This window comes from Rhinolophus sinicus, chromosome 16 (genome assembly GCF_057876585.1).
Source record: "Rhinolophus sinicus isolate RSI-liver-muscle chromosome 16, RSI-T2T, whole genome shotgun sequence".
Lineage (NCBI taxonomy): Eukaryota > Metazoa > Chordata > Mammalia > Chiroptera > Rhinolophidae > Rhinolophus > Rhinolophus sinicus.
In genome coordinates this window covers 104,849,947-104,874,911 of record NC_142516.1, presented here as the reverse complement: position 1 = coordinate 104,874,911, position 24,965 = coordinate 104,849,947, and the positions used below count along the sequence as shown (strand labels likewise).

The 24,965-nt window shown below is 34.7% G+C and overlaps 1 protein-coding gene across 5 annotated transcripts in view; it reads right to left on the bottom strand.

The window, feature by feature from the left end:
• FNDC3A (fibronectin type III domain containing 3A) overlaps nucleotides 1–24,965 on the bottom strand; it is a 157,857-nt gene that overhangs the window by 22,330 nt on the left and 110,562 nt on the right. For all 5 annotated transcript variants that reach the window (XM_019748010.3, XM_019748011.3, XM_019748012.3 and 2 more), the window contains 9 exons: nucleotides 23,270–23,539; nucleotides 21,751–21,809; nucleotides 17,467–17,624; nucleotides 15,496–15,555; nucleotides 14,260–14,398; nucleotides 9,687–9,740; nucleotides 7,396–7,520; nucleotides 6,852–7,026; nucleotides 5,198–5,284 (listed from right to left, as the gene is read on the bottom strand). In XM_019748010.3, the coding sequence (XP_019603569.2) occupies nucleotides 5,198–5,284; nucleotides 6,852–7,026; nucleotides 7,396–7,520; nucleotides 9,687–9,740; nucleotides 14,260–14,398; nucleotides 15,496–15,555; nucleotides 17,467–17,624; nucleotides 21,751–21,809; nucleotides 23,270–23,539 (1,127 nt within the window). The remainder of the gene's footprint in view (nucleotides 1–5,197; nucleotides 5,285–6,851; nucleotides 7,027–7,395; nucleotides 7,521–9,686; nucleotides 9,741–14,259; nucleotides 14,399–15,495; nucleotides 15,556–17,466; nucleotides 17,625–21,750; nucleotides 21,810–23,269; nucleotides 23,540–24,965) is intronic.

The following is a 24,965-nucleotide window of genomic DNA, read 5'->3' as shown; positions in this document are numbered from 1 at the left end:
GTTTAGAATCTTTATGCAGAGACAGGCAATATGCATGTCAAAAGAATTAGGCAAGAGAGGAAAGATGACTATGGTCCAGGGAAGCTTTGAAAAGGCAAATGGAAGTGACATGGGTCTTCATGGGCAACAGCAATGAAAGGGAAGCTTGAGTAAGACAGAGAACAGAAAGCCCTGAGTATAAAAGCAGAAGAGAACAGTAAATAGTGAGCTCTGCTCAGGGAAGGATGCATAATCAATCTGGTGAGGTAGCCAGCGCAAGAACGGAGTGAAAGGCAGTACATTTAAAAACTGAACTGATCAGAGTATAAAGAACCTTATGTCAAACTACGGAAATGGTTGTTCAGAGAGAAAGCTGTGTTTCAGGAAGGTTAATCTAGGTATAAAATAGAACTTAGATTACAAGGCGAGAGAATAGCCTGAAAACAATACAGAACAGGTTTGGTATTCTCTAGAGTGACAGCTGATATAAGGCAGAGATGATACCCTGTTTCCCTGAAAATAAGACCTAACTGGAAAATAAGCCCTAGCATGATTTTTCAGGATGACATCCCCTGAACATAAGCCCTAATGCATCTTTTGGAGCAAAAATTAATATGAGACCCGGTCTTATTTTTGGGGAAACATGGTATATCCAAGAGAGAAAGGGATACCAAGAAAAACTAAGGACTAAATTTGGGCACACTTAGATTAGGGCACAGGAAAAAGGAAGATAGCATAAAATAATACTAGATTAAGATGAGAAAAAGGAAGGGAACACAACCAAGTACGGTCATGGATGCTGACATATAAGTGAATTTCAAGGATGAAAGATAAAAGAAGTTAATGGATTCAGACACTAACTGTTTTGATTTCTCTCCACCCATGAAAAGGACTCAAAAACAAGTAACATGCTGAAGTGAAAATATCTAAGGGCTCTCAGCTCAAGGTACTCAGACTTTGACCTTTAGAAGCCTTGTTACTTGAAAAACTGTATTTCAGGAACTTCAGGAAACAATGTATCAGCTTTCTAGTGGCTCAGTCATAGGGACTGGCCACTAGTCTCTGAAGCTTTTCTTTTCTTTTTTTATTTGGACACCAGGTCCTGGCCCAGCTTCCAATCAACCATTTGATGGAATTAGCATTGTTTGCTTGTTTATTAGTGTGAATTTTTATGATTTTAAGAAATAACTGCTTTCTTATGCTTTAAATTATTATTTCCATTTTTTTAAATCTTTCAAATTTCTTTCAAATGTTCTAATTTTATTTTAGTATTTTGAGTGTTTTAGGATTGTCATTAGTATAGATAGCATCTAGACACTGGCATTTGGAGAATGTGGTCATATTATAATTTTATTTTATGTTAATCATATCCTTATTGTTTCTTTACAAACAATAACATACTATCTAGTCATTACTTCCTGGATTATATTTTTTTTATTGCTTTTGCTTAGTATTCTAAGATTTTTTTAGAGTGTTAAGATTTTATTTTGTTATGTTTCCTTGAAAGGTGTCAATGTCAAGCTAGAAAAGGTAGACTGAGACATAGCAATAGTACTTAATGATTTAAATCCCTTTCAGCTCGTACCCAGTACATGGCAGATTCAAAATAAATATCTGGGCTTCTAAAAAACTTCATACAGTCACCATTTTCTCTTTCCTATTATTTTTTTTCTTCTCTAGATCAGTGGTTCTCAAAATTTCAGGAAGCATCAGAATCACGTGGAGGGCTTGCTAACACACAGACTGCTGGACTTTACCCCCAGCATTTCTAACTGAGTAAGTCTGTGGTGTGTCAGTGAATTAACATTTCTAACAAGTCCCCAGATGATGATGATAGAATGGTCTGGAGGTCACACTATGAGAACTACTGTTCTAGATCTTATTTTAATATGCTTATTTCATAAGCCAGTATATAACTCCTTCCTAAAATCTAGTAATTTGTTAAGATGTGTTTTAGGGACAGTTTTCCCACACCCTCTCTAGCTTCCTGGGGGGGGCGGGAGCTTTTTGGAAAAGCCTACAGTCTCCTTGGAGATAAAGATTGTTTACCCTGCGATTTGAGAGTGACTGCCACAGTGAAACAGTATTAAATAGAAACTGGTGATCTGTTTATAGTGGCTCAATAAGGAATTTAACTCCTATTTGTGTGTACACATTCTTGTTCCTATGCGGTAATAACACCATGGTGTTACATGGTAGTAGAATTCTAAGAATTTAAATAAACTTATTAAATTATAAAGAAAATTAACAACTTCCCCTTAGATGATCTGCTGGTATGATAATCATTACTGAAGCAAAAATACAATCCAGCATCATAAGAGAAAAACTGGAATAAATGTATGCATTTCTCAGGTTTGTAAATCCTGTAAATATGAAAACTGTATTTAGAAATTAAAATGACCTCATGTTATCAGAAGTTTTTAAAATGAAGCTAACATAAAGTGTAACAAATATAATTATGCACTGCATAATCAAATTTCCCATTATCATTAAAATATTCTTTCTAAGGTTCTTAAGGAGTAATAAATTTATCTTTGTTCTTTAATAATGAAAACAATTTACAGTGGCTTCTGTCATTTATTTGAAATGATTTGATTAAACAAGCACCGGTAGGAAAATTCAAATGCTTAATTTATCAATTAATGAGTATCCTGTTATATTTTGGGAAAACTGCACAGAAAAGTAGGCTGGCTTATATCAATTGGTGTATTAATGAATTCAAGCACTGGCTGTGAAGAAATAGCAATGTCAAAGCTAAAATATATGGTAGAAGGGGTGCTACACTAGGAAAGATGCAGAATTTCCATACAGGAATCTCCACAGTAGAAGAATTTTCAAAGCTTGCTGGTGCTTCAAGAGAGCAAGAATAAAATGTAGGGTCTCCATGTCTCAAGCAAGCACGAATAACATGCAGAGTCTCTCTGCCTTCCTCCAGAAATAATTCAGTCCAAAAGCCAACAGATGGGCTAAACAAGGCAAATACTTGTGCTGGGAGGCAGGGGTGAGTTAGGTGGAGACAGGAGCATTTGCCTAGTAGGAACTCAAGCATTCTGATTAGGGAAGGGTATGAGGGGAGGGGAGGAGTTTGATCCAATAAGTAAATAAATTGAGCATAACTGGGACAATGTTTCTCAATGATAATAAAGGGAGTGAGAAATAAGGAAAGGGAGAAAACTAGAATTAACCTGTGGTATTGGATTAAAACTGGAGGCATTTGGTGTGAACTCATGATTAAAAATCACACACACACACACACACACACACACACACCTCTGTCCATTGAAAGGGTGCCCAGGAGTGGCAAAACCCTTATAGCAATAAGTATACTGCCATAATACCGCCTTGTAATCTAAGTTCTATTTATACTTGGCTTCTAAATACCCATCTACTAAAAGGAGCCAGGTACTTTGAGAAATAGCCCATTCCAAGGTTAAAGAAGGGAAAGTGCAAAACTGGAATACTATGTGTCAGAAAGAAAGAGTTCAAAGAGTAATGGGGGGGGGGGGGTTGGAGGGACATGTCACCAGGATTCAGAAGCTAGATTGAAGGGGCTCCCAAATCTGAGACAATCTGATGAGCCTCATAATTGATAACCATAGTAACACAATATAACCCTCTCAATAAAAAATAATCTGAGTTCATACTGATATAAATAAATGAGAAGAGAGAGAGAAAGCTTTTCCTTATAAAACAATGCCAACTAATAAATGTAGAAGGAATGATAAAATTAAAAAATCACCACTTGGCAACCATTAATTATAGTAATGATTCACGCAAGAATTATCAATGGGTGTTAAAACTAGTGGGTAAAGGTTTGACAAGGAACAAGATGTTTACGTATTTACAAAATACTTTTTAATTACAAATGGAATAAGAACAACTCTGCAGTGAAGAAACATAATAGATATCACTTTCATCAAGTGACTACCAGTAATGGGACAAACTGAAATTGTGCACCACTTGATATGATTGATGTACTGAGAAAAAATTAGCATTACTCTTTCTGACATTCCTGCTAAAAAAACATACTTGAGTATGTTTGACAACACGTATATTTTAAAAGATATTTGTTCACATTATATGAGTCTTGTAAAATATTAAAACAGTTTTGAATTTAAATACAGTAGTCCCCCCTTATCAGCGGGAGATACATTCCAAGACCTCCACTGGTTGCCTGAAACTGTGAATCACATTGTCCTATATACACTGTTTTTTTCCCTATACATATATACCTCTGATAAAGTTTAGTTTATAAATTAGGCACAGTAAGCAATTAACAATAACTAATAATAAAATAGAACAATTTTAACAATATACTGTACTAAAAGCTGTGTGAATGTAGTCACTCATTTCAGAAGACCCTTTGCTGAAGTCTTCACACAGGCTCAATGCTTTCTGGTGCAACATGTTGCTGACAACTATAACATGTTTTCTGCTCATGTTTTCCACCCACAAATTTAGTGCCTTTTCCACCTTTTCTTTTATTATGCACTGTGGCCGTTAACTTTTGCAGTTTGAGGTGTGATAGCAAAAGTAGCATGAATTTTTTTTCTTCTTCACAATTTCACGGATAGATTCATTCTTACTGTAGATCTTAGGGACCTCAGCATGAGATTTCTTTTTTCTTTCCTTATTATGTGAAGAACTTTCATCTTTTCATTTAAGGATGCACTCTATAGCTTTCTTTCACACATCCAAATTGCCAGCATTAGTATTTTTGTGCTTCGGGGCCATTATTAAGTAAAATTATTAAGTGACTGAAACATGAGCACTGTGACAGTTGCTCTGATAATGGAGATGGCTATGAAGTGACTAAAGGGGCGGGCAGCATATACAGCGTGGAGACCTGGGACAAAAGGAGGATTCCCGTTCAGGGCCTGATGGGGCAGGAAGGTGTGAGATTTCATCATGCTACTCAGAATGGGGCAAAATTTAAAATTTATAAATCATTAATTTCTGGAATTTTCCATTTAACATTTTCAGACCTCAGTTGACCATGGGTAACTGAAATCGTGGAAAGGGAACCCACAGATAAAGGGGACTACTATATATAAAGTTTAAGAGGCATGTTATATAGTAACAAAGTAAAACACAGCTCTTTAGAAAAAGTCAAAATTATTTAAGATTTAAAACCAAAGGAGTGAAGTATATACTTGGCTTTAAAACAATAAGATTAATAAGAACAGCAAACAAATCATTAAGGGCTTTCAAAGCTCACCTTAAATTTATACTTTGTACTACGTCTGAGATTTTTCACTGTGTAAGCAAGATCTTCTCCATCATATTTAGGCTTAAAACCATATCCCTGCAAAGGGAAAACAAATCTTCATTAGATGGCTGACAGAGGAAATATGAGGAATAACAAATATGTGAAAAGATCCAGGTCCTCCTCATCTACTACGTACAATGTGATCGACGCTCTGCGTGCAATTCTCACCTTGATGCTTCCGATTTGAGTGGACGGATCTAGAAATGCTACTGAACGTTTGCAGAAGGGTGACCGAGATCACTTACTAGGAAGCGAAAACAGTAGCCAAGAGATTTTTGTGTTGAGGGACAAGTCAGATGGATTGATAACTTTACCATCAGTAAGCTTATCCCTAGAACTAACAGATGTTGTAAGAGCTAAACAGAACATAACGTATTTAACTTGCCCTGAACACACAGCTGTGTTCAGGTGAATAAATGAATGGCTGGTTGTGCTGGGAAGTAGGAATAGCATTTAGTTTGGGATTGCTATTTATAGCCCCAGTGACAATGCTTCATTACTTTCCCAATGTTATTTTTAAAGTATAAAAAAACAAGAGAGATATAATCATGTACCATAAAATTCCCATTTAAAAGTATACAACTCAATGGTTTATAGTAATATAAACGTTGTGTAACCATCACTTAATTCCTAATTCCAGAATAAAGCCTGCACTTTATTTTTTCGTTAGCAGTCACTTCCCTTCTTTTCTCATCCACTAATATGCTTTCTGTCTCTATGGATTTGCCTATATCTATACAAACGAAATAACATAACATGTGGTCTTTTGTGACTGGGTTCTTTTACTTAGTATAGTATTTTGAAGTTTCATTCATGTTGTGGCATGTGTCAGTACTTCATTCCTTTATATGGCTGAATAACGGTCCATTGTATAGATATACTACATCTTCTTTATCCATTCATTAGTTGATAAGACATTTGGGTTGTTTCTACTTTTTGGCTATTATGAATAATCCGCTTTGAACATTTGTGTAAAATTTTTTGTACAAACCTGTGTTTTCATTTCAACTAGATACACACACCTAGGAATAAAACCATGCTATTTCTGATTCACATTGCTTCAAAATTGCTCTAAAAAGCTAAGGAACTATACAGAACTAGCAGAAGATACCCTCACTCTTGTTGAGCTTGGTTCTAGCTCACAGAGAAGAGCCACTAGTACCTAGATTCAGGTTGCACTATATAATCACATGTGCGGCTCTTGAAATCTTCTGTGGCAATTGGGAAAGCCGTGTATAAACTAAGTTGGAAATGGGAGACAGACACATTATTTCCTTATCTTTTAGAGCTGCTTAGACTAGAAGGCTGCGGTGATCTTCCCCTATCTTTATTTCCCTCAAGACACATACATTTAACACGCAGTCCATGTTATTCCCTGGCACAAACATACAAACACATAAAAAACAAAACCTATTCCTACACATGAAGAAAACTAAAGACTGAGTTCTCCCTTACTCCCAACCCCTCCCAAACAATAACCAACGAAGGATTCAAACAATTTGGGTAAGGATCTAACTATTGTGGCAATATTTACTATATTGGGATTAATACTATACTGAAATTTGTTTTAAATACCCTATTTAAAATACTTATTCATACTTACTGAAGTTTCTTCCTCCATCTCTAAAATGTAAGAGATTCCTTCATCTGATGGTGTTCCTGCGGGTTTACTCCACTGTAAGGATAACCATGTGACCCCGGCCTTAGTTAGTATAGGACTTGCTGGCATAGAAGGGGCACAGCCTGAGGTGTAATATAAAACTTCTTCACTAAGACCACTGTTGAAACAAATGGTTTTTAAGAAGGAATGAAAAAAAGTTTATTTTTACAGATAAAGAATTTTTGATAATGACATTTTGGGAAAAATGACAATTTTTGATAACTAATTATAATCTAAATAATATATCGTGAATTTGATAACATCTTTATGGTAATCAGGTCAGATATCTAAAAATGAATTAGCATTCTTTTAAAACTGTAGTTTATGTAACAAACACATCCTCATAACTTTTAATATATTTTAACTATATCAACAAAATGATAAATTAAAGCAGGATTTTAGTGGATAATTTAATATAGATTGTGAATAATTTACACAAATGAAGCTAACTAGATAATTTAAAAATCTGTATTAAAACATATCTTACCTTGTACCATAGTCATTTTTGGCTGATAGTCTAAATTTACAACCCATTGCTGGTGACAGTTTAGTAATTTTAAATTGTTTCTGTGAGCCCATATAACACTGACAAAATTCTCCATTTCCTTTTCCCTAAAAGAAATGGCTGATTATTATGTATCATGTACATTATTGTAAAAGGATAAATCCACATCAATTCCTACTTGATAGATACTAACATATTAGCTAGCATACATTAAAAGTCATCTTCGTTGCATGATCTCAAGAGACAGCTGAGAAACACACACCTTTTATATGATACTGTTCGTTAAACGCACAATTCAAAAACTGGGGAACAGGTATCTTTGTATAGATTCTGGAACTAAGTACCCTGTTTTAGCTGATGCTAAACCTTTAGTCAAAGAATATTTTTCCAGGTATGGACCCCACAATCTCTATGGGGGACTGACTGGTAGTGGTGGCAACAGTTGATCTTTGATATGCACAACTGGTCATTCTTCAACCTATGAAAAGTTCTTTGCAAACAGTTTTAAGAAAAGGTCCCCCAAATCTCCACCTAGATAGCCGCTAAGCATCTTTATAATCAAGATTTTGGAGATACTATAGCTTAGATTTAACACTAGACGAGTATAAGCAGAGAGAAAAGCCCAATTACAGCAGGGAGTTAGGAGAGAGAAAAGTCTGCAGCTTGGGACAACTAGAGTTTTAAAAATTTAGGTTGCTACATAAAATGGATGAATTTCTCATTCTCCATTTTTTCTTTATTGTGGCAGTAGAGGTAAAGGGTGATTAGGGTGACTTCTGCTTCAAAGAAAACCTTCAGTATCAGGCTGATTTAATGAACTCTCTTATTAGTTACAACAGTGTTTATAGTTGATTCGATTGAGTTGTCTAAACAGAAAATCAAATCATCTCTAAATAATAATTTTGCCCCTGAGTCCAGCCACCAGGGCTGTACCTGGTTTTGGTTCCAAATCATACTGCGTTAACTATAACTCCCTGAATAATGTTAAATAAAGTTGGGGATAACTGGTAACTTTGATTTGTTTCTGCTTTGACTAGAAATTCTTTTACTTTTTAGTGGTAGTACTTCGCGTAATACAAAAATAACTATGAAATAAGGAATTACCTTTCAATTCCTAATTTGTTGTGAATTTTAACTGGAATGAGCGCTAAATTTTTATAAAATAGTTTTTCATAATTTATTAAGATAATATGGTTTTTCTTCTAAATTACTATCATATAGTAATAGGTTTCCTACTTCTGAATTCTCTTAGAACTTCTGGAATAAAACCTACTTGTTTGTGCCCCATTACTCTTAATTATACTGCTGAATTCCCAAATTCCCAATGAAATTTCCTCTACTCCCCTTTGTCCCTCCTCTTAGCTATGGAAAGCAGTAGGGCATGAGAGAACATGATAAATGACAGTAAAACAAAGTATTAAACAATAAAGCCCAGTATGCTTGCTGTGGTAGGCTGAATAATAGCCCTCAAAGATATTCACGTCCTAATACTTGGAACTTGTGAACGTTAGGTGGTATGGTAATAGGGACTGCACAGATGTGATTAAGTTAAGGCTCCTGAGATGGAGAAATTATCCTGGATTATCCAGGTGGGCCTTAAATAGAATTACAAGTGTCCCATTTAGAGGGAGGCGGAGGACTTGAGGACAGAGGAGGAAAAAGGCAATGTGATAATGACAACAGAGGGAGAAAAGGTGATCTGATGTAGCCATTAACCAAGTAATGAGGACAGTCTGCAGAAGTTGGAAAAGGCTATGCAATGGATTCTCCTCTAGAGTCTCCACAGGAAGCATGGCCATGGTGACATCTTGTTTTTGGCTCAGTGAAAGCCATTTCGGATTTCTGGATTCCAGAACTGTAAGAGAATTAACGTGTGTTGTTTTAAGCCACCAGGTTTATGGTAATTTGTTAAAACAGCCATAGTAAATGAATAAGCTTGCCTTTAAGGCTGATGTAAAAAAAAAAAAAAAAAAAAAAAAAAAAAAAAAAAATATATATATATATATTTAATCAAGGTAATTACCCAAATGACAGCTTGATGGCAGTTAGTTGGAAAAAAACCCAAAAAACAAAACAAAGCAAAAGCCCTGAAACATAGGGAAGTCCAGTTAGTAATGTTTTCTAAGAATATCATCAATTCACTCATGCACCAAACGAAATCATGCACATTGTTTTTAAAGAGGAAAAAACTTAACTACCACACACAAAAGTTATTTCTGCCTGTGGATATGCACACAATTTTAGCCTAATTTAAAAAGATTCAATTTACTTACCTCATCCCACTCTAAAATAAAGCTTTGGATTTTAGAACCATTGTCACTAGGTGCCTAAAACAAACAAAATAAGTATAAATTAGTACTTTTGTAAAAGACTACTGCGATGATCTTATCTAACGACTCTACAATGCTGATGTTCTCTGTGACTTAGCCCTAGAAAAATTTGCACAGAGAATACAGAAATATATGTTTTGTATACCCTCTAATCCTTTTAAATGCAAGGAAAGGAAACAAAGCAACAGGTTACTTAAGTTTTTCTGAGCATTGACTATTTAAGCAAGAACTATCCTTTTATAATCCTTAAAAAAAAAAAAAATCAGCTTCAAGCTCCTATGATGAATCCTGTCATTTCCATTAAAACTCACCTTACGGTCTTTCACCAAAGAGTGAAAGAACTAGGGTGCTGAAAGACGGCTTACTGTCTGGATCTCTGCTTCTAGACTCTGTGCCAATTACTAAGACTGTTAATTTATCAATCTGTTAATCTTCAGTCTCCCTTGGCATTTTATTCCACTATTTAATCAGTCATGGATTTCAACCTTATTCCTACCTGAATTTTCTATTTCAATCTATTTCCTCTTTAGTCCTCACTTGGATGCAGAACAAGTGATCACTACTGTCCTTATAATAATAAATTCATTTATTTGAAGACAACTGACTCAATTAATTCTCTTATCAAAGTGAAATAGTCTTAACTTTTTTAAATGGTTCTCCAGAGACCTGTAATTTTCTGGACTCTATCCAGTTTTTATATAATATTGCTAACAAAGTTAAACAACAATCAAGGATCATCAAGTTTTTAACAGAATATTTCATTACATGGAGGTCCAAATTATTTGTTGAGCACTAAGACAAATACTGTATTTAAAATATTTTTTAAATTCTGATTTTTAACTGGTTAGCATGATCAAAATTTGCTATGTAAGTTACAGGAACTCAATGACTGGCACAGCAGGGGTAGTTAAAAGTGATTATACAGAGAAGGGGGCAGAGGAAGAATCCCTGGGAAACTCCAACTCATACACAGCAGGGAATCCAAAGATAGAGAATGTTGAAAGTCTCAGCAGGAAGCAAGTGGTGTAAAAATATATTTCCCCAGAGTAAATGACTCCAGATTATTCTAGTCTAGTTGCTAAGGTCTCACATTTACTTTGCTTAATTTCTTCTACTTCTTTGTGAGATTGTTAAAATGTCCTGTGACCTGTCCCTCCAGCTTTTCTTTGAGTCAGAGGGGAAACTATTATGTGTAAAGTGTTTTACCTTATTTAATACATCGATTCTATGAAGTACTATTATCCAACTGTACGAAACAAGAAACGAGGCTTTAAAGAGCCCAAATAAGTAGCCCCAGATCGCACAGTCATTAAGAATGGAACAGAACTGAATTTGGTCTATCGGACACAAACCCGGTGGTTCCTACCCAGCAGTATTTCCAAGGGCTGAGCAATAGTACCCAGGTATTAGCAATATTAAGCGAGTAAAAGACCAACTTCAGTCAATTTTTTACCAGGCACTTCTTCACCAGGCACTAGCAATTCTAAACAATGTCAGTTGATACAGTACTTCTCTCACCTTGCCAATGTTCTCATAACATGTTAACCTACAGTAATGACTTTAATTGTACAAGGCAGCAGATTAGAAAGATCTGATATTTAAGTCACTAAAACTAAGCTAGGTTTCTTCAATTTTAAAAGTTATTATCCTTATCATGTTCCAGGGATTGTGCTATAGGCTATACAGGTATTATCTGATAATCCACGCAAAACCTCTGAGATACAATTGTGCACTGCTTAATGACGGGGATACGTTCTGAGAAATTCAGCGTTAGGTGATTTCGTTGTTGTGCGATCATCAGAGAGCACACTCACATACACCTAGATGGTCTAGCCTTACACACCTGGGCCATAAGTATAGCCTACATTCCTAAGTTACAAGATTTACAGCATGTTACTGCACAGGAAATTAAATAAGAGAAAACGAGACTTAAGAGACGTGGTATACACAAGAGGTATTAGGCTGCTGCTGGAGTAATGGCATACTGTTCTACAGTAAATTTCTTTAAAATAAGTAGAATAAAGTAATAAAAAATATAGTATAGTAAATACATAAACCAGTAACATTGTCATTTATTATCAAGTACTATGCACTGTACATAATTGTATGTGCTATACTTTTATATGACTGGCAGTTTGTCTACACCAGCATCACCACAAACATGTGTAATATGTTGTGCTACAACCTTATGACAGCTACGGCGTCACTAGGTGGTAAGAATTTTTCAGCTCCATGATGATTTTATGGGGACCACTGTCATACATGTGGCCTATTGTTGACCGAAATATCGTTATGTGGCACATAACTGTATATAATCCTATTCCCAACAACAAAAACAGTATCCCTCTCTTTCCCTAACCAGGCTGATTACTGTGAGTGTACACTGGACCATCTCTAGTAGGGTGCAAGCCTGGGCCAATCCGCGCGGGCAACCAAGAGGTAGCACTGTCTACATCTTGTCTAGGCCTACTGGGATATTGTTAAAAGACAGTTGAAAATTCAATTGTAATTATGATCAAAATAAAGAGGAGAGCCCTAGAGAAATCCCAACCTACACGAAGGGCATTGGGCTGCTACCCCAATTACCTACCAAAGCAAAGGGCCTCAGCATATTGATAAATAAAATGCTACCCTAAGTAACATGAAATAAAATTGAGTCATACTTATCAATATGTATATACTTTTCTGATTTACATGTGTTAATAGTAGTTTTTAACTACACAAATCATCTAATATCCTCAGAAGAATTAGGAACCAACAAGCTCCAAACAAGGAGTAAGCTCCCAATATTCAAAAGCTTTCAGAAAGAATGCTAGCCCTGAGTTTTGCTCTTGAGGTAAGAGTAGATAACTAAATCAAGATGAGTAGTTATTTTCTCACTGCAAATCAATGGTTGCTAATAGGGGTGGTACACCTTTTAAGGTGATGTTCTAAAATTTTATTGGGGGGGGGTTTCTGATCATTACAATACGAGGGGGAAGAGCAACTGGTGATTAGGGGATGGGGATCAAGGATGCTAACAGTTCTGCAGAGTGTGGGACATTCAGTACAACAGAGAATTATTCTCTGCCTCTAGGAGAGACTTCGGATGTCCTACTGGACATCTATGTAGGTGAAATATCTGTTTATGATTATATAAGTATAGAACCTAATTTCATTTTACAAGGTATTTTTTTTTGGTATAGTTTTAACAGTTACTGAATTTTCCCAAAGTGCAACTACTGTGCAATTTGGGAAAGACTATACTTAATTTTGCTCAGAAATTTCCCAAGACCTATATATTATTTCAGAAAATCGTGTCACCAATGACTGCTGTCTGTGGTATTTGAATTACCAATTCTATCCACAGTGCCTGTCCACTTTATTACATCTTGTGTAGCTAGGTCAAAACATTTACACAATGAAATATATATTATTCTATTAAAAATAATTTTATTCCTCCCTTTAAGGCATCATACTGATATTTTTAAAAATGAGTCTAATTATGAATCTATTTAGGATAAAATTCAGGATATAAAGTTGTTGTTACAAAATATTATAAAAAGGAGTAATGAATTTGAGAATCACTGTTGTAACACTCAATAACATCACATATCCAGTATAATAAGAAATGCTAATTATAAAACAATCTTTCTGGGCCAGCCCGGTGGCTCAGGCGGTTAGAGCTCCATGCTCCTAACTCCGAAGGCTGCCGGTTAGATTCCCACATGGACCAGTGGGGTCTCAACCACAAGGTTGCTGGTTCAACTCCTCGAGTCCCGCAAGGGATGGTGGGCTCCGCCCCCTGCAACTAAGATTGAACACGGCACCTTGAGCTGAGCCTCCCGGATGGCTCAGTTGGTTGGAACATGGGCTCTCAACCACAAGGTTGCCAGTTCAATTCCTTGAGTCCCGCAAGGGATGGTGGGCAGCGCCCCCTGCAACTAAGATTGAACACAGCACCTCGAGCTGAGCTGCTGCTGAGCTCCCGGATGGCTCAGTTGGTTGGAGCGTGTCCTCTCAACCACAAGGTTGCCAGTTCGCCTCCCGGTTCGACTCCCGCAAGGGATGGTGGGCTGTGCCCCCTGCAACTAGAAAACGGCAACTGGACCTGGAGCTGAGCTGCGCCCTCCACAACTAAGACTGAAAGGACAACACCTTGAAGCTGAACGGCACCCTCCATAACTAAGATTGAAAGGACAACAACTTGACTTGGAAAAAAGGCCTGGAAGTACACACTGTTCCCCAATAAAGTCCTGTTCCCCTTTCCCAATAAAATCTTTAAAAAAACACACAAAAAAACACACACAATCTTTCCTGCTATATTTACATATAGCAAAAAAACACACAAAAAAACACAGGAGTGTGATTTTAAGACATAAGAAACAAATGCCTATTTAATATATGTAAAGAGCAAGAGCAAGTTAGCTTAAAGCTCTTTTTGCCTCCAAAAACAATTGAAAATTAATACTGTGGTGGTGGTGGGGGGGGAAGGAAATAAATGTCCAACTGGAAATATTCTAGAGAATATTCTTACCTTCCATTGCAAAGTGAGTGAATTTTTGGTCCGATTGGCTATCCTTGGTGGATTAGGAATGTCAGGTTCACAGCTCAAGGTGGTAAAGCTTTCAGCTTCTGAAGGAGTGCCCTTTATAGAATTGTATTCTGCCTGGACTCTATGGTGATAAAATGAATAGTTTTATCCTGCAGAAAAATTGTATCCTGCCCTTCAATAACATTTCCTTTAAGTATCTGCAAGTTAGTAAGGTGCCCTCTAAATGTTCTACTGAGAAAATATGCATATTAGAAGTAAAGGGTGGCTGTTAAAAAAACAACAACAAAAAAACACAACCAACCAACCAAACAAAAAACTCCAAAACGATAGACCAGTAGCTTTCATCTTTGACTGCAACCCAAAGTAAAAAATACATGTTAAATTGTGACAGAACGGTGTGCAACATGGAGTTACACACAGGCTCACAAACACTATCACACATGCGCGCAACAAGCGTCCTGAAGCAATATCCTTAACTAGGGTAATATACCGATACTTTCTATTCCATTTGATTTAATTTTTTTAAAATGCTGAATATAACCTACAACATTAATTACATGATTCAATAATGCCTGCAATCCAGTTTGAAAAATACTAGGTTGGACAATAGTTTGGGTTCCTCTATAGGAAGTATAATTGAAGACTTCATTTAATAGGAATAATCCTAACCACAAATGTTCTTTTTAAAAATGGAGGTGACTAACTAAATGCATTATACTGAGTCCCAAGCAGGGAAGTCTCTAGAGTCTATAAAATTTTGGTAAATTACAATGGAAGATCTATGCAGAGTAAAACAGTATCTAAGTTACCCCAATTAAATATGAAATCCTAGGAGTTTTAATATCTCAAATTCTTTCCAAAACAGGATATAGTAAAAATATGTAAGTACAAGCCAAGTATTACTTGATTGTGTTTTGCAAAAATTTCAAAAGCCAGGACAATTTTCTAGTGCTAAACTAGATATTGTACACATATACATATTATCTATATTCATTCCAATCCCAACGCACTACAAACAGGGTGCTGTAACCCTTCAATATAATATCTGAGTTAAATGTTTTTGGGAAAGTGTTGATAATTCTATCAAAAGAAAGAGCAAAGTCCATGTTTTTAATACCAAGTAAATAATTAAACTATATTCTAGACTTTTAAGGAAACGACTGAAAATAAAACTACCTATGCTCTATCATATAAAAGCAACACATAGGAGTTCCTTACTTTGCATGGTAATCCGTAGCTGGTTTGAGATCATTTAAAGTGACACTTGTTTCTTCTCCTCTGGGGGCGAAAAAAGGTGGTATTTTATTGATTGATAAACATAGCATTTCCAGAGGATACGCACTATAGGTACTTCACGAAATTACACTGCTTCTTACTTTATCAAATGTTGACCATACTGAAATTCCACTAATATGGAATTGGTATAATTAGGATATGTGCCAAACTTAAGTATGTACCTGCAGACCACTTTAAAACACGTAGGTATGCTAAGCAAATCAATTGTGTAAGCCAGACTTTTTTGATTGGAGTTAACAAAGATATTTAGCTTATTGAAGAAAGGGAACCATTTTTGATTATTTAAAAATCCATTTTGCACATCTTAGAATGTGAAATAACACATGTATTATCAAAATCAAAACGACCAAATTTTACAAGGAGTCTGCCATTATCGCATTTTATTAGAATATAATGTGGAACTTTATTTAAAATGTTACAGCTTAATGAGTAAAGTGAATCCTAATTTAAAGTAAAGCATTTCACATGGCCACTATTACATTTTTAAATACAACAGGACACAATCTTCTTAAAATAATCATTTGATACAACTATTACTTGGTATGTAGCTAACAAACCAGCCTGTTTTCTATTTCTTTTTTTAAATCACTGTTCTCTGTTTCATGTCCTTCAGCCAAGTTTCTCTTCTCTCCACTTTATGGACTTCTCCCCCCCCCCCCCCCCCCCCGCCATCTTCCCTGCTTTCCAGTTATCCTGTTTCTCAAATCAAAGCCAGTAAATATTATGGGAAAGAAAACATGTCTCGTTGGTGAAAATACACTTTAGTGAATTAGGCAGTTGCAGCAGTATCCTCAGAGACCTTGAATTGGTCAAGGGTAAAGACGACTGATGTCCCTCTTGTGCTCTCAGGCTACAATTGGAGATAAATCCTTCCTCTTAGCACAACCGTAGCTAACCAGAAACAGCCATTCACACACACACACACCTCTTTATGTTGATTGTTCTTTATCCCCTATTAACCCCTTAGGTAGGCCTGTCTCTTTAAGAAAAAATGACTAGAATAAACACAAGGAAGTCTCCATAGAGATAGGGAGACAGAACATTTTTATTACCTTATGTTACTAGATGATAGTAGTCACTAGGGTAGTTTCACTTTCCTTTCTTCCCTATACTTGCTATTTTTTGAAAAAAGAAACCAAGGCTGATGTAACTACCCTGTGTTCTGTGTTATGATTATTTGAATAACTAACCACTCGTTTAAAATCTTCCTCGTGCTTAAATGATAACTAATAATCAACTTTACTCTATTTTTTCATTAGAATAAGCAACTTCTATATAAACAAAGGCAGAAAAATAATTTATTTTATAACTGTCAATCATAAATTTCACAATTTTAGCCACTGACTCTTTCTAAGGCTTCTTGGTTTGTCATAAATACTCTTTTGAACCAAGGAAAGAGAACTATGATAGGTTTTCAAAATGCGATTATTAACAAACCAACATACAAATGAGGAACAATGATATTAAATTCATTTTACAGTAAGACATGAGCTTGCACATATAAGAATTAAATCCAATTCTTCAGAGGAGCAATGCCACATTTTATGAGTTCACAGTCTACGAGTTTTCCATTTCTGGTCTTGGCTTCCACATACTTTAATTTATATTTATGCCTCAGGAATATGTGAATAGTGAAATATCTGTTAGAGAGCTTACCGAAAAACAACAAAGCTGAATATGGCCAATGAAAGCCATTATTATTCCAAGGGCATAGACAGAAATGTGTACCGTCGGCATTTGGACTATTTATATTGAAATCACTATCACTAGTCAACTTATACATCCAAAATAAAAGCATGAAGAGAGAAAAATAGAACAAAATTAGTACTAAGCTCTTTATGCTAAATCATTAACTCACATAATGGGAGGGAGTAAAACATAACAAATACCTACGCATATACACTTTTATATTTCCCATCTTTTCCAGTACTCGAGACCAGAATTTCATAACCATAGAGCTCTGGTACAGTGGTCTCATCTGTTTCGCCGTTAATGAAGCTTGAGGGAGGTGACCAGGTAAGTACTACTGTCCTTGCCTGGATGTCTGAAGCCTGCAAAAACATAATATGTAAAAGCTATTTGAAAGAACTGTAACATGCACAATGAACAGTGAAAAATCTAATGGGGTTTCAAGATTAAATAAAATATATCTGTATCTACTTACATACAATGGCTCACAAATAGAAACCTGTCCATTTATAGATGAGATATAATTTGTTCTGAAAGGGTGGATGGGTTAAATAAAAGTTTAAAGACCATTTTGGACCATTCTACTAGGTAGAATTATTATTGCAAAACTGTTAGTGTAAACACCATATACAGTCAAAAGAAAGAATGGGAGAAAAAACTCACTTGTTACGTATTTGAAATCGTTAATTTCCTCAATTTACAAAGTATCTTACAATAAGGAAAAAAACAAACAAACAAAAAACAAAACAAGCAAAGAAAAAAACCTCAAGAGAAAAATGAGGCAAGGACATGGACTATCCAAAGAGATGTAAATATACATGGAGAAGATATGAAATGATGTGTAACTACATTTACAAGTAAACAAACGTAAGTTAACACAAGATACCACTTTTTATCCACCAGCATGTGAGGACTCACGATTATATGGAAGCAGCAGCAGATTCAGAAGGTTAAGTGACCTGTCCTAGGTCACTCAAGCCCTGAGCACCCAGTTAATGCTGCGACTATAGCCATGCTCTCCCTACACACTGCACTTGGGTCACATGTGAGCTTTTCTTCCCCTTTGGTTCCTCAGACGTGCTGTGTTCAGTTCTTTTCAAATACTGGTGAGTGTTTGCAACACTGTCCCCACACCTGCACTGTTCACAGTGCTAACCACTACACTTTTCTTTAAATTTCAGCTCAATCAAGGTCTAGTCCCCTATTATTATGTATTCTTACAGCACTGTATCTCTTTGTTCTGACACTCGACAGATATAATTTTATATTTACTGCATGACGCTTACTTACTCCACTAACAAGTTCTGAGGGGCAGGGCCCTGCCTGTTCTTCCCATTCTATCTCCAGCTTCTAGCACAGCATCTGACATTTTGCAAATGGCTAAATATTTATGGAATGAATACATTTAATTTGGCATTCTGAATGAACCAGAGCATGCAAAAACCACACACACACACACACACACACACACACACACACACACACACGTCTGACCTGTACTTCACAGCTCATAAGAAATCTAACAAAAAAGGCATAGCTACACAAACTGTAAAAAAAAACACCTAAAACAAACAAGCAAACCAAAACCATCAGTATTACTTTATATTAACTTAATACAGGGCTTATTATTTTATTAAATTACACCTTCCTTATAATATTGGACAACAAATTCTTTAAAAGAATTATTTCAAGCTTTATGTGCCTTAAAAATTATACTTTTAAAATAATATACAAGTAAATGCTGCTAGCATTAGCTATTGTGTCATTCAAATAATTCTATTAATGCTATCAAAATTCCTTTTCTAGTTTATCTAGTCATATACATTTGGATATATATAGATCTTGGCAGGATAATGCCTGGATTTCAATCCCAGCTTCAATTCTATTTATTAAATCACCTCTTGCTTTACTTTCCTCATCTGTAAAATAACGAAAATAGTAGAGGGTTGTTGCAGGACTTAAAGACAATAATGCATATGTGCATTCAAAGCTCTTTAGGAAGAGTGTGACACTAGTAAACTTGTGTTAACTTTTATTATGAAATAATTCTGTATATGTTTATATTACTTTACATGTACACTCAATTCTTAAGAGAAAACAAATTAGAATGAAAGAAAATTAGAGCATTCAAATCTATTATTTAGAGTTGTTAGAAAACATAGGACCATAGTAGCCTATTAGATTAGTATCCTATTAGATTAGTCTTATTCAAATTTCCTAAAACAAAGTAAAATTAAAAGATAACCCTTTGTGGAGAAGGTTTAGTTAAGAGTAACAATTTTTTTAACCTTTTCTTGTACAAAAATTAGAACAAAGTATTTTTTGGGTACTTAGCGCAAAATATTTTAGCACGGAATTTTTTGGGATAACAGGTAAGCTTTCTGTTTTGGAAACTAAAAAATATTTTTATCACTGTTTAATAAATGGCCTTATTCTGGCTGAAAAAGCCTTACTGTCTACTTCTTCCACATCTTGTATTACCTCTTCCTCCATTTGCCATGCTTATTCCTGCTCTCCCTCTCCTATTCCTTCCAACTTTTGTGTCTTTTCTAACTCTTCAGAGGCTCCGAGAAAGCTTTCCTGATTGCTCTATTTAAATTAACTCTTCTCTCCTCAATAACTCATAATCTCACCCTATTCTGTAATAGCACTTTTTATAACCACACGATTTTGTCTGTATATTTGTTTTTTATTTACTGGCATAGTAAAGGCTCAATACATATTTTGATTGGTTGTCATGATGTCAATAAATATTTTGATTGACTTACTGAATGCATAACTATGTAGATCTTCAAATAATGCAATGACACAGAACATAAGTTAACACATGCTAAGGCATAACATGTAAGTGAAAAAATCTTGCCACAGAGCAACAGGATACAGTACAACCTCTTTTTCATAGTCAAAAGAAAAAAATTAGTATTTTGGTGGATGGACATATAAAAATGAACTGAAATAGGACTGGAATGAATCCCAAACTGTTAGGCATGATTAAATTGGAGGAGAGGGTAAAGGAGATTTATTTTTACTCTCTATTTTATACTTACGTATTTTAACACATTAATTATAAAATATCTGGGATTCAATCACTGGCACTTCTATTAGCTTGCTTTTAAATCGGAGTCAAGTTATAGCTCTTACAAAAAGCAGAGGAAAAAAATACTAATTTGAACTACTGTGATATTTTGGTTTTCCTTCTATTTTTATCCTAATTTTTTCTAAAGCCCTTTCTTCATAAGGCTGTAACTACAGTGTCCAAATAGTTTGATCTCCAGCATTTTTACACACAAAAGCATCTTAGTGTGTGTGTGTTTTTTTTTCAAATTGGGGAATATTGGGGAACAGTGTGTTTCTTCAGAGCCTATCAGCTCCAAGTCATTGTCCTTCAATCTACTTGTGGAGGGCACAGCTCAGCTCCAAGTCCAATAGCCGTTTTCAATCTTTAGTTGCAGGGGGCACAGCCCACCATCCCATGAGGTAATTGAACTGGCAACCTTGTTGTTAAGAGCTCGCGCTCTAACCAACTGGGCTGCCTCTCTGGAAGCTCAGTAGCAGCTCATTGTCTTCAATCTAGTTGTAGAGGGTACAGCTCACTGGCCCATGTGGGAATCGAACCAGCAACCCCGTTGTTCAGAGCTCACGCTGTAACCAACTGAGCCACCCGGCCATTCTGCATCTTAGTGTGTTTTTGCAGTCTTCAAAACTGTGTTTTAAAAATGGCTATATCATTCTGTCCAGTAAAATCATTCCAATTTATCTATATATTCTTTTGTTTTATTTTTGTTAATATTAGTGTTGCAACATACATTTTTGTTTGTGTAGCTTTTTATTGACAAATAGGACCTCACAGTTTCAGAAGTTTAATTTATAGTTCTTTTAATTACGAGTGAAGAACCTTTTGGGGTCTTAACAGGTTTAAAAATTACAATTTGTATGAGCATTTACTTAATCTTTTTGTTGTATCTGATATAAATGTTTTTCCTATTAGAATGATAGCCTTTATGTAAGCTATTTGAAAAATATGCAGAAAACTTTATGTAGCCAGTTCTGCGGCCATACCTTTTTCTGACTTGTATTATATCTATACTTATAAAGCATTAAGGAATATTAACCTTCTTCTAAAGCTTGATTTTATTGATCTATTTTTGCATCTGGAGTTACCTGGATATATTTTATATGGAAATCATATAAATGGGTTTTTAAGAAATTGCTAATCAGTTGTACCCACACTCTATTAGATCTTTGCCTGGTTTAATGATTTTCAATGTCATTTAGCATATATTAAATCTTTGTTTAAAAAAATGAATTCTTGGTTGAATATTCTGCTTCACTGATCGTTCCTCTCCTCATGTCAGATCAATATGGATCCATTATCGACCTCATATTCTTTATATAGAGTTAAGTTTTAAGGCCTTAACAAAAATATACCAAAATCCTTTATGAATACACTAAATATGAACACACAAAGAAAATACATAATATACTTACCACTGGTTTGACAATGTTGGAAAGAAGTGCTTCAAACGCTTTAGTTTCTTCATCTTTTTCTTTAAAAAAAAATTAATATTTAACAATGAGCTTAAATGAAATCAAATCCTACTCCCTCCCCAATGTCTTCTGAAACTAGGTTAGTATTTGAGATTTTTATTTCCTAGTTTTGACTCTTTAGTTCATATCCAGCAACTTGTGGCTCTTCAGGATTCTTCTGTTTCAGTTTCTATTTTTATTTTAACCATGATTATAAATTATAATCTCACTATATATATATATATATATATATATATATACACACACACACACACACACACACACAGAGTACAGTATATATATATATATATATATATATATATATATATATATATATATATATCTGAACCAGTCAATAAGTTTCTTACAGAAAGTATATTTTTATTCATAGTTGTAAAAATACTTTCTCTCTGCAAAGTTCTCATGTGCCAATCTCATACCTCTTAATGACAAGTTAACTGAGTATTTGTTTCATGACATGCCTTAATTGTGGTTCCCAAAATAGGAATATGACTGATTTGACCATAACTTATAGCCACCACTGATATATCTCAAACTTAAAGTTAACTCTTATGAAATATCAGTGTTGAAAAAGAATGATCAGGAGGTCTCAAAAATATGAGAGAATACTTTTGTAAATGTTAACAAACAAGCCATAAGACTGTTAAAGCATTACAACTTGTTGATGGGGAATGGAAATTTTTTTAAAAAAGGAAGTAGCTGTCAGAGTTCATGTGGTGCAAGTCACAGTTAGAGGAAGGATCCAAAGGAAACATGGGAATTTTAAAAGAAAAGAACTTTTGAAGAAAAGAATTGAGAATACTCTATCCTAACTATAGAGTATATACAGAGGGCGCCAGAAAATGCATACACATTTTAAGAAAGGAAACATCTGTATTAAAATTGTAATACTCAATATATACCCATAACAAAAGATGAATACAAGTCATATTTGACTTCTGCAATTACAAGAGGTGCTCAAAGTGGTCACCATCAGCGTCCAGACACTACTGATTATGACGAACTACTGCGTGAGAATAGATAACATCTCTTAAAATGTGTATACCTTTTTTGGCACCCCTGGTAGATGGGTGAATGACATAACGAGTTGCTATCAGGATCTTACATATAAAGAAGTTGGGAGAAATAAAGAGTTTTGATAAAAACCAGCATAGCTTTATCAAAGGCTCAGAAAGAAATCTGGATGAATGTTATCTGAGTTTTCCTATCAACAGAAATTTCTCTTGGTTAGTAAAATTTATGAGATAGGTAAAATTACTAATTGAATTTCCCCCCAATTGTAAAAAAGAAGTTCCTAGTAACAATTTCAATTCTAAAACATATTTAGGAAGTGTAAGGCTATTAATCTATAGTTAATTTGGAGCATGGAGAAATGACTGAAAGGTTAGAATGTACTTTTAGTAGATTAAACATTGACGAAAAGTAACAAAAATAATAGCTGAGTAATTTAAATAGTTACCTTCTATTTCTGTATCAATTTGTGCACCACCTTTGCCTTTCCCTGACTTGTTCTTTGCTGATCCTGTGTTTGCCCCACTAGCATTCTGCCCTTTTATAAGTCCATTATGTTCACTTATGGGAGAAGGGCATTTCTGGGGTGACGATGGTGGGCTGCTCATTTTATCTTTCTGTGTTCCCTGGCGGTCCTTCAATTTTTTCTGCAAACGTTCATACGTTTTACTAGATCTTTCATCTCTAAAGTTGGACCTTCCGTGTGTAGAATGAGCATCTAGGAAGAAATAAAAACATTTTAAAAGGTCACTTTCTCTAAATACACTGATGCAATCAGAAAAGAACAGGAAATAAATCTGTCATAATTATATAAAACAAAATATTTCAAAGAATAATTTGCAAAAAGAAGCTATTTCTGTGTCTACCAACTGACACAACCAAGCCTTCTGACTTGATTATAATTTTTTTATATAAATCTTTCTTAATTAAATATACAGAGACATTTCTCTCCTTCATCTTTCACCTATTATTACTCGCCATAGAAATAGCTTGGTTGTATGCTATGATTATCATAGGTGAGGACAGTTCTTTTTCTTTCACGCTTTGGTAGGCATTATTTTTAGCATCTCTTTCAACTTCAAACATACAAAATAGGTAAAAATAAAACCACCTGCCTAAATTCCCTTATGATTCAAAAAAGTAAATCACTAAAAAATAGTTTTAGGAGTTAGCAAAAAGAAATGAGTGGATTTATTGCTACTAACAGAATCTAGGTTACAAAATATTACATTTCTGGATATTGTAAACTCAAGATTGTTTATTTAGAAGAATATATTCATTCTAATAAAAGTCACACAATAATATAATAAAATCAATATACTCAATAAATATTGTTAAATCAATTGTCCTCACAGTTTATTTTTAAATTTAAAATCTGTAATAAGAAAAATATTTTTTAAAGTTTCAAAAATCTTAGTAAAATTTCAATGTATCAGTGCTTAAGGAAAATTAGTATAATTTTCTTGAAATGAGTATTATAAGGATATGTACAATAACATTAGAATAAAAAAACATAGGAATTTCGCTATCTACATGTAAAAGAGTGAATTTGAACTCTTCCTTTACAATATAAAATAAAAATTAAAATGAGTTAAAGACATAAAGATAGGCACTAAAACTATAAAACTCATAAAAGAAAATATAGGTGTAAACCTGCATGACATTTGATTAGATAATAGCTTCTTAGAACAACGAAAGCACAAGCAATCAAAGAAAAAAAACCTGACTTCATTAAAATTAAAAACTTTCCTGCATCAAAGGATACCATTCAAGAAAATGAAAAGACAATCTGAGAGAAAATCTGCAAATCACATATCTGAAAGAGACCTCTATCCATAAAAATTCTTACAAGTCCACAATGAAAAGACAAATAACTCATTTAAAAAATGGGTCTGAATAGACATCTCGCTGAAAAAGATACACAAATGGCCAATAATCAACTAAAAAGATGTTCAACATCAGTAGTTATTAGGGATAAGCAAATCAAAATCATGAGGTAAAACTTCATACGTATCAGGTTGGCTAGAATCAAAAGACAGACAATAATACTGTGTTTTCCTGAAAATAAGACCTAGCTGGACCATCAGCTCTAATGCGTCTTCTGGAGCAAAACTTAATATAAGACCCGGTCTTATTTTACCTTA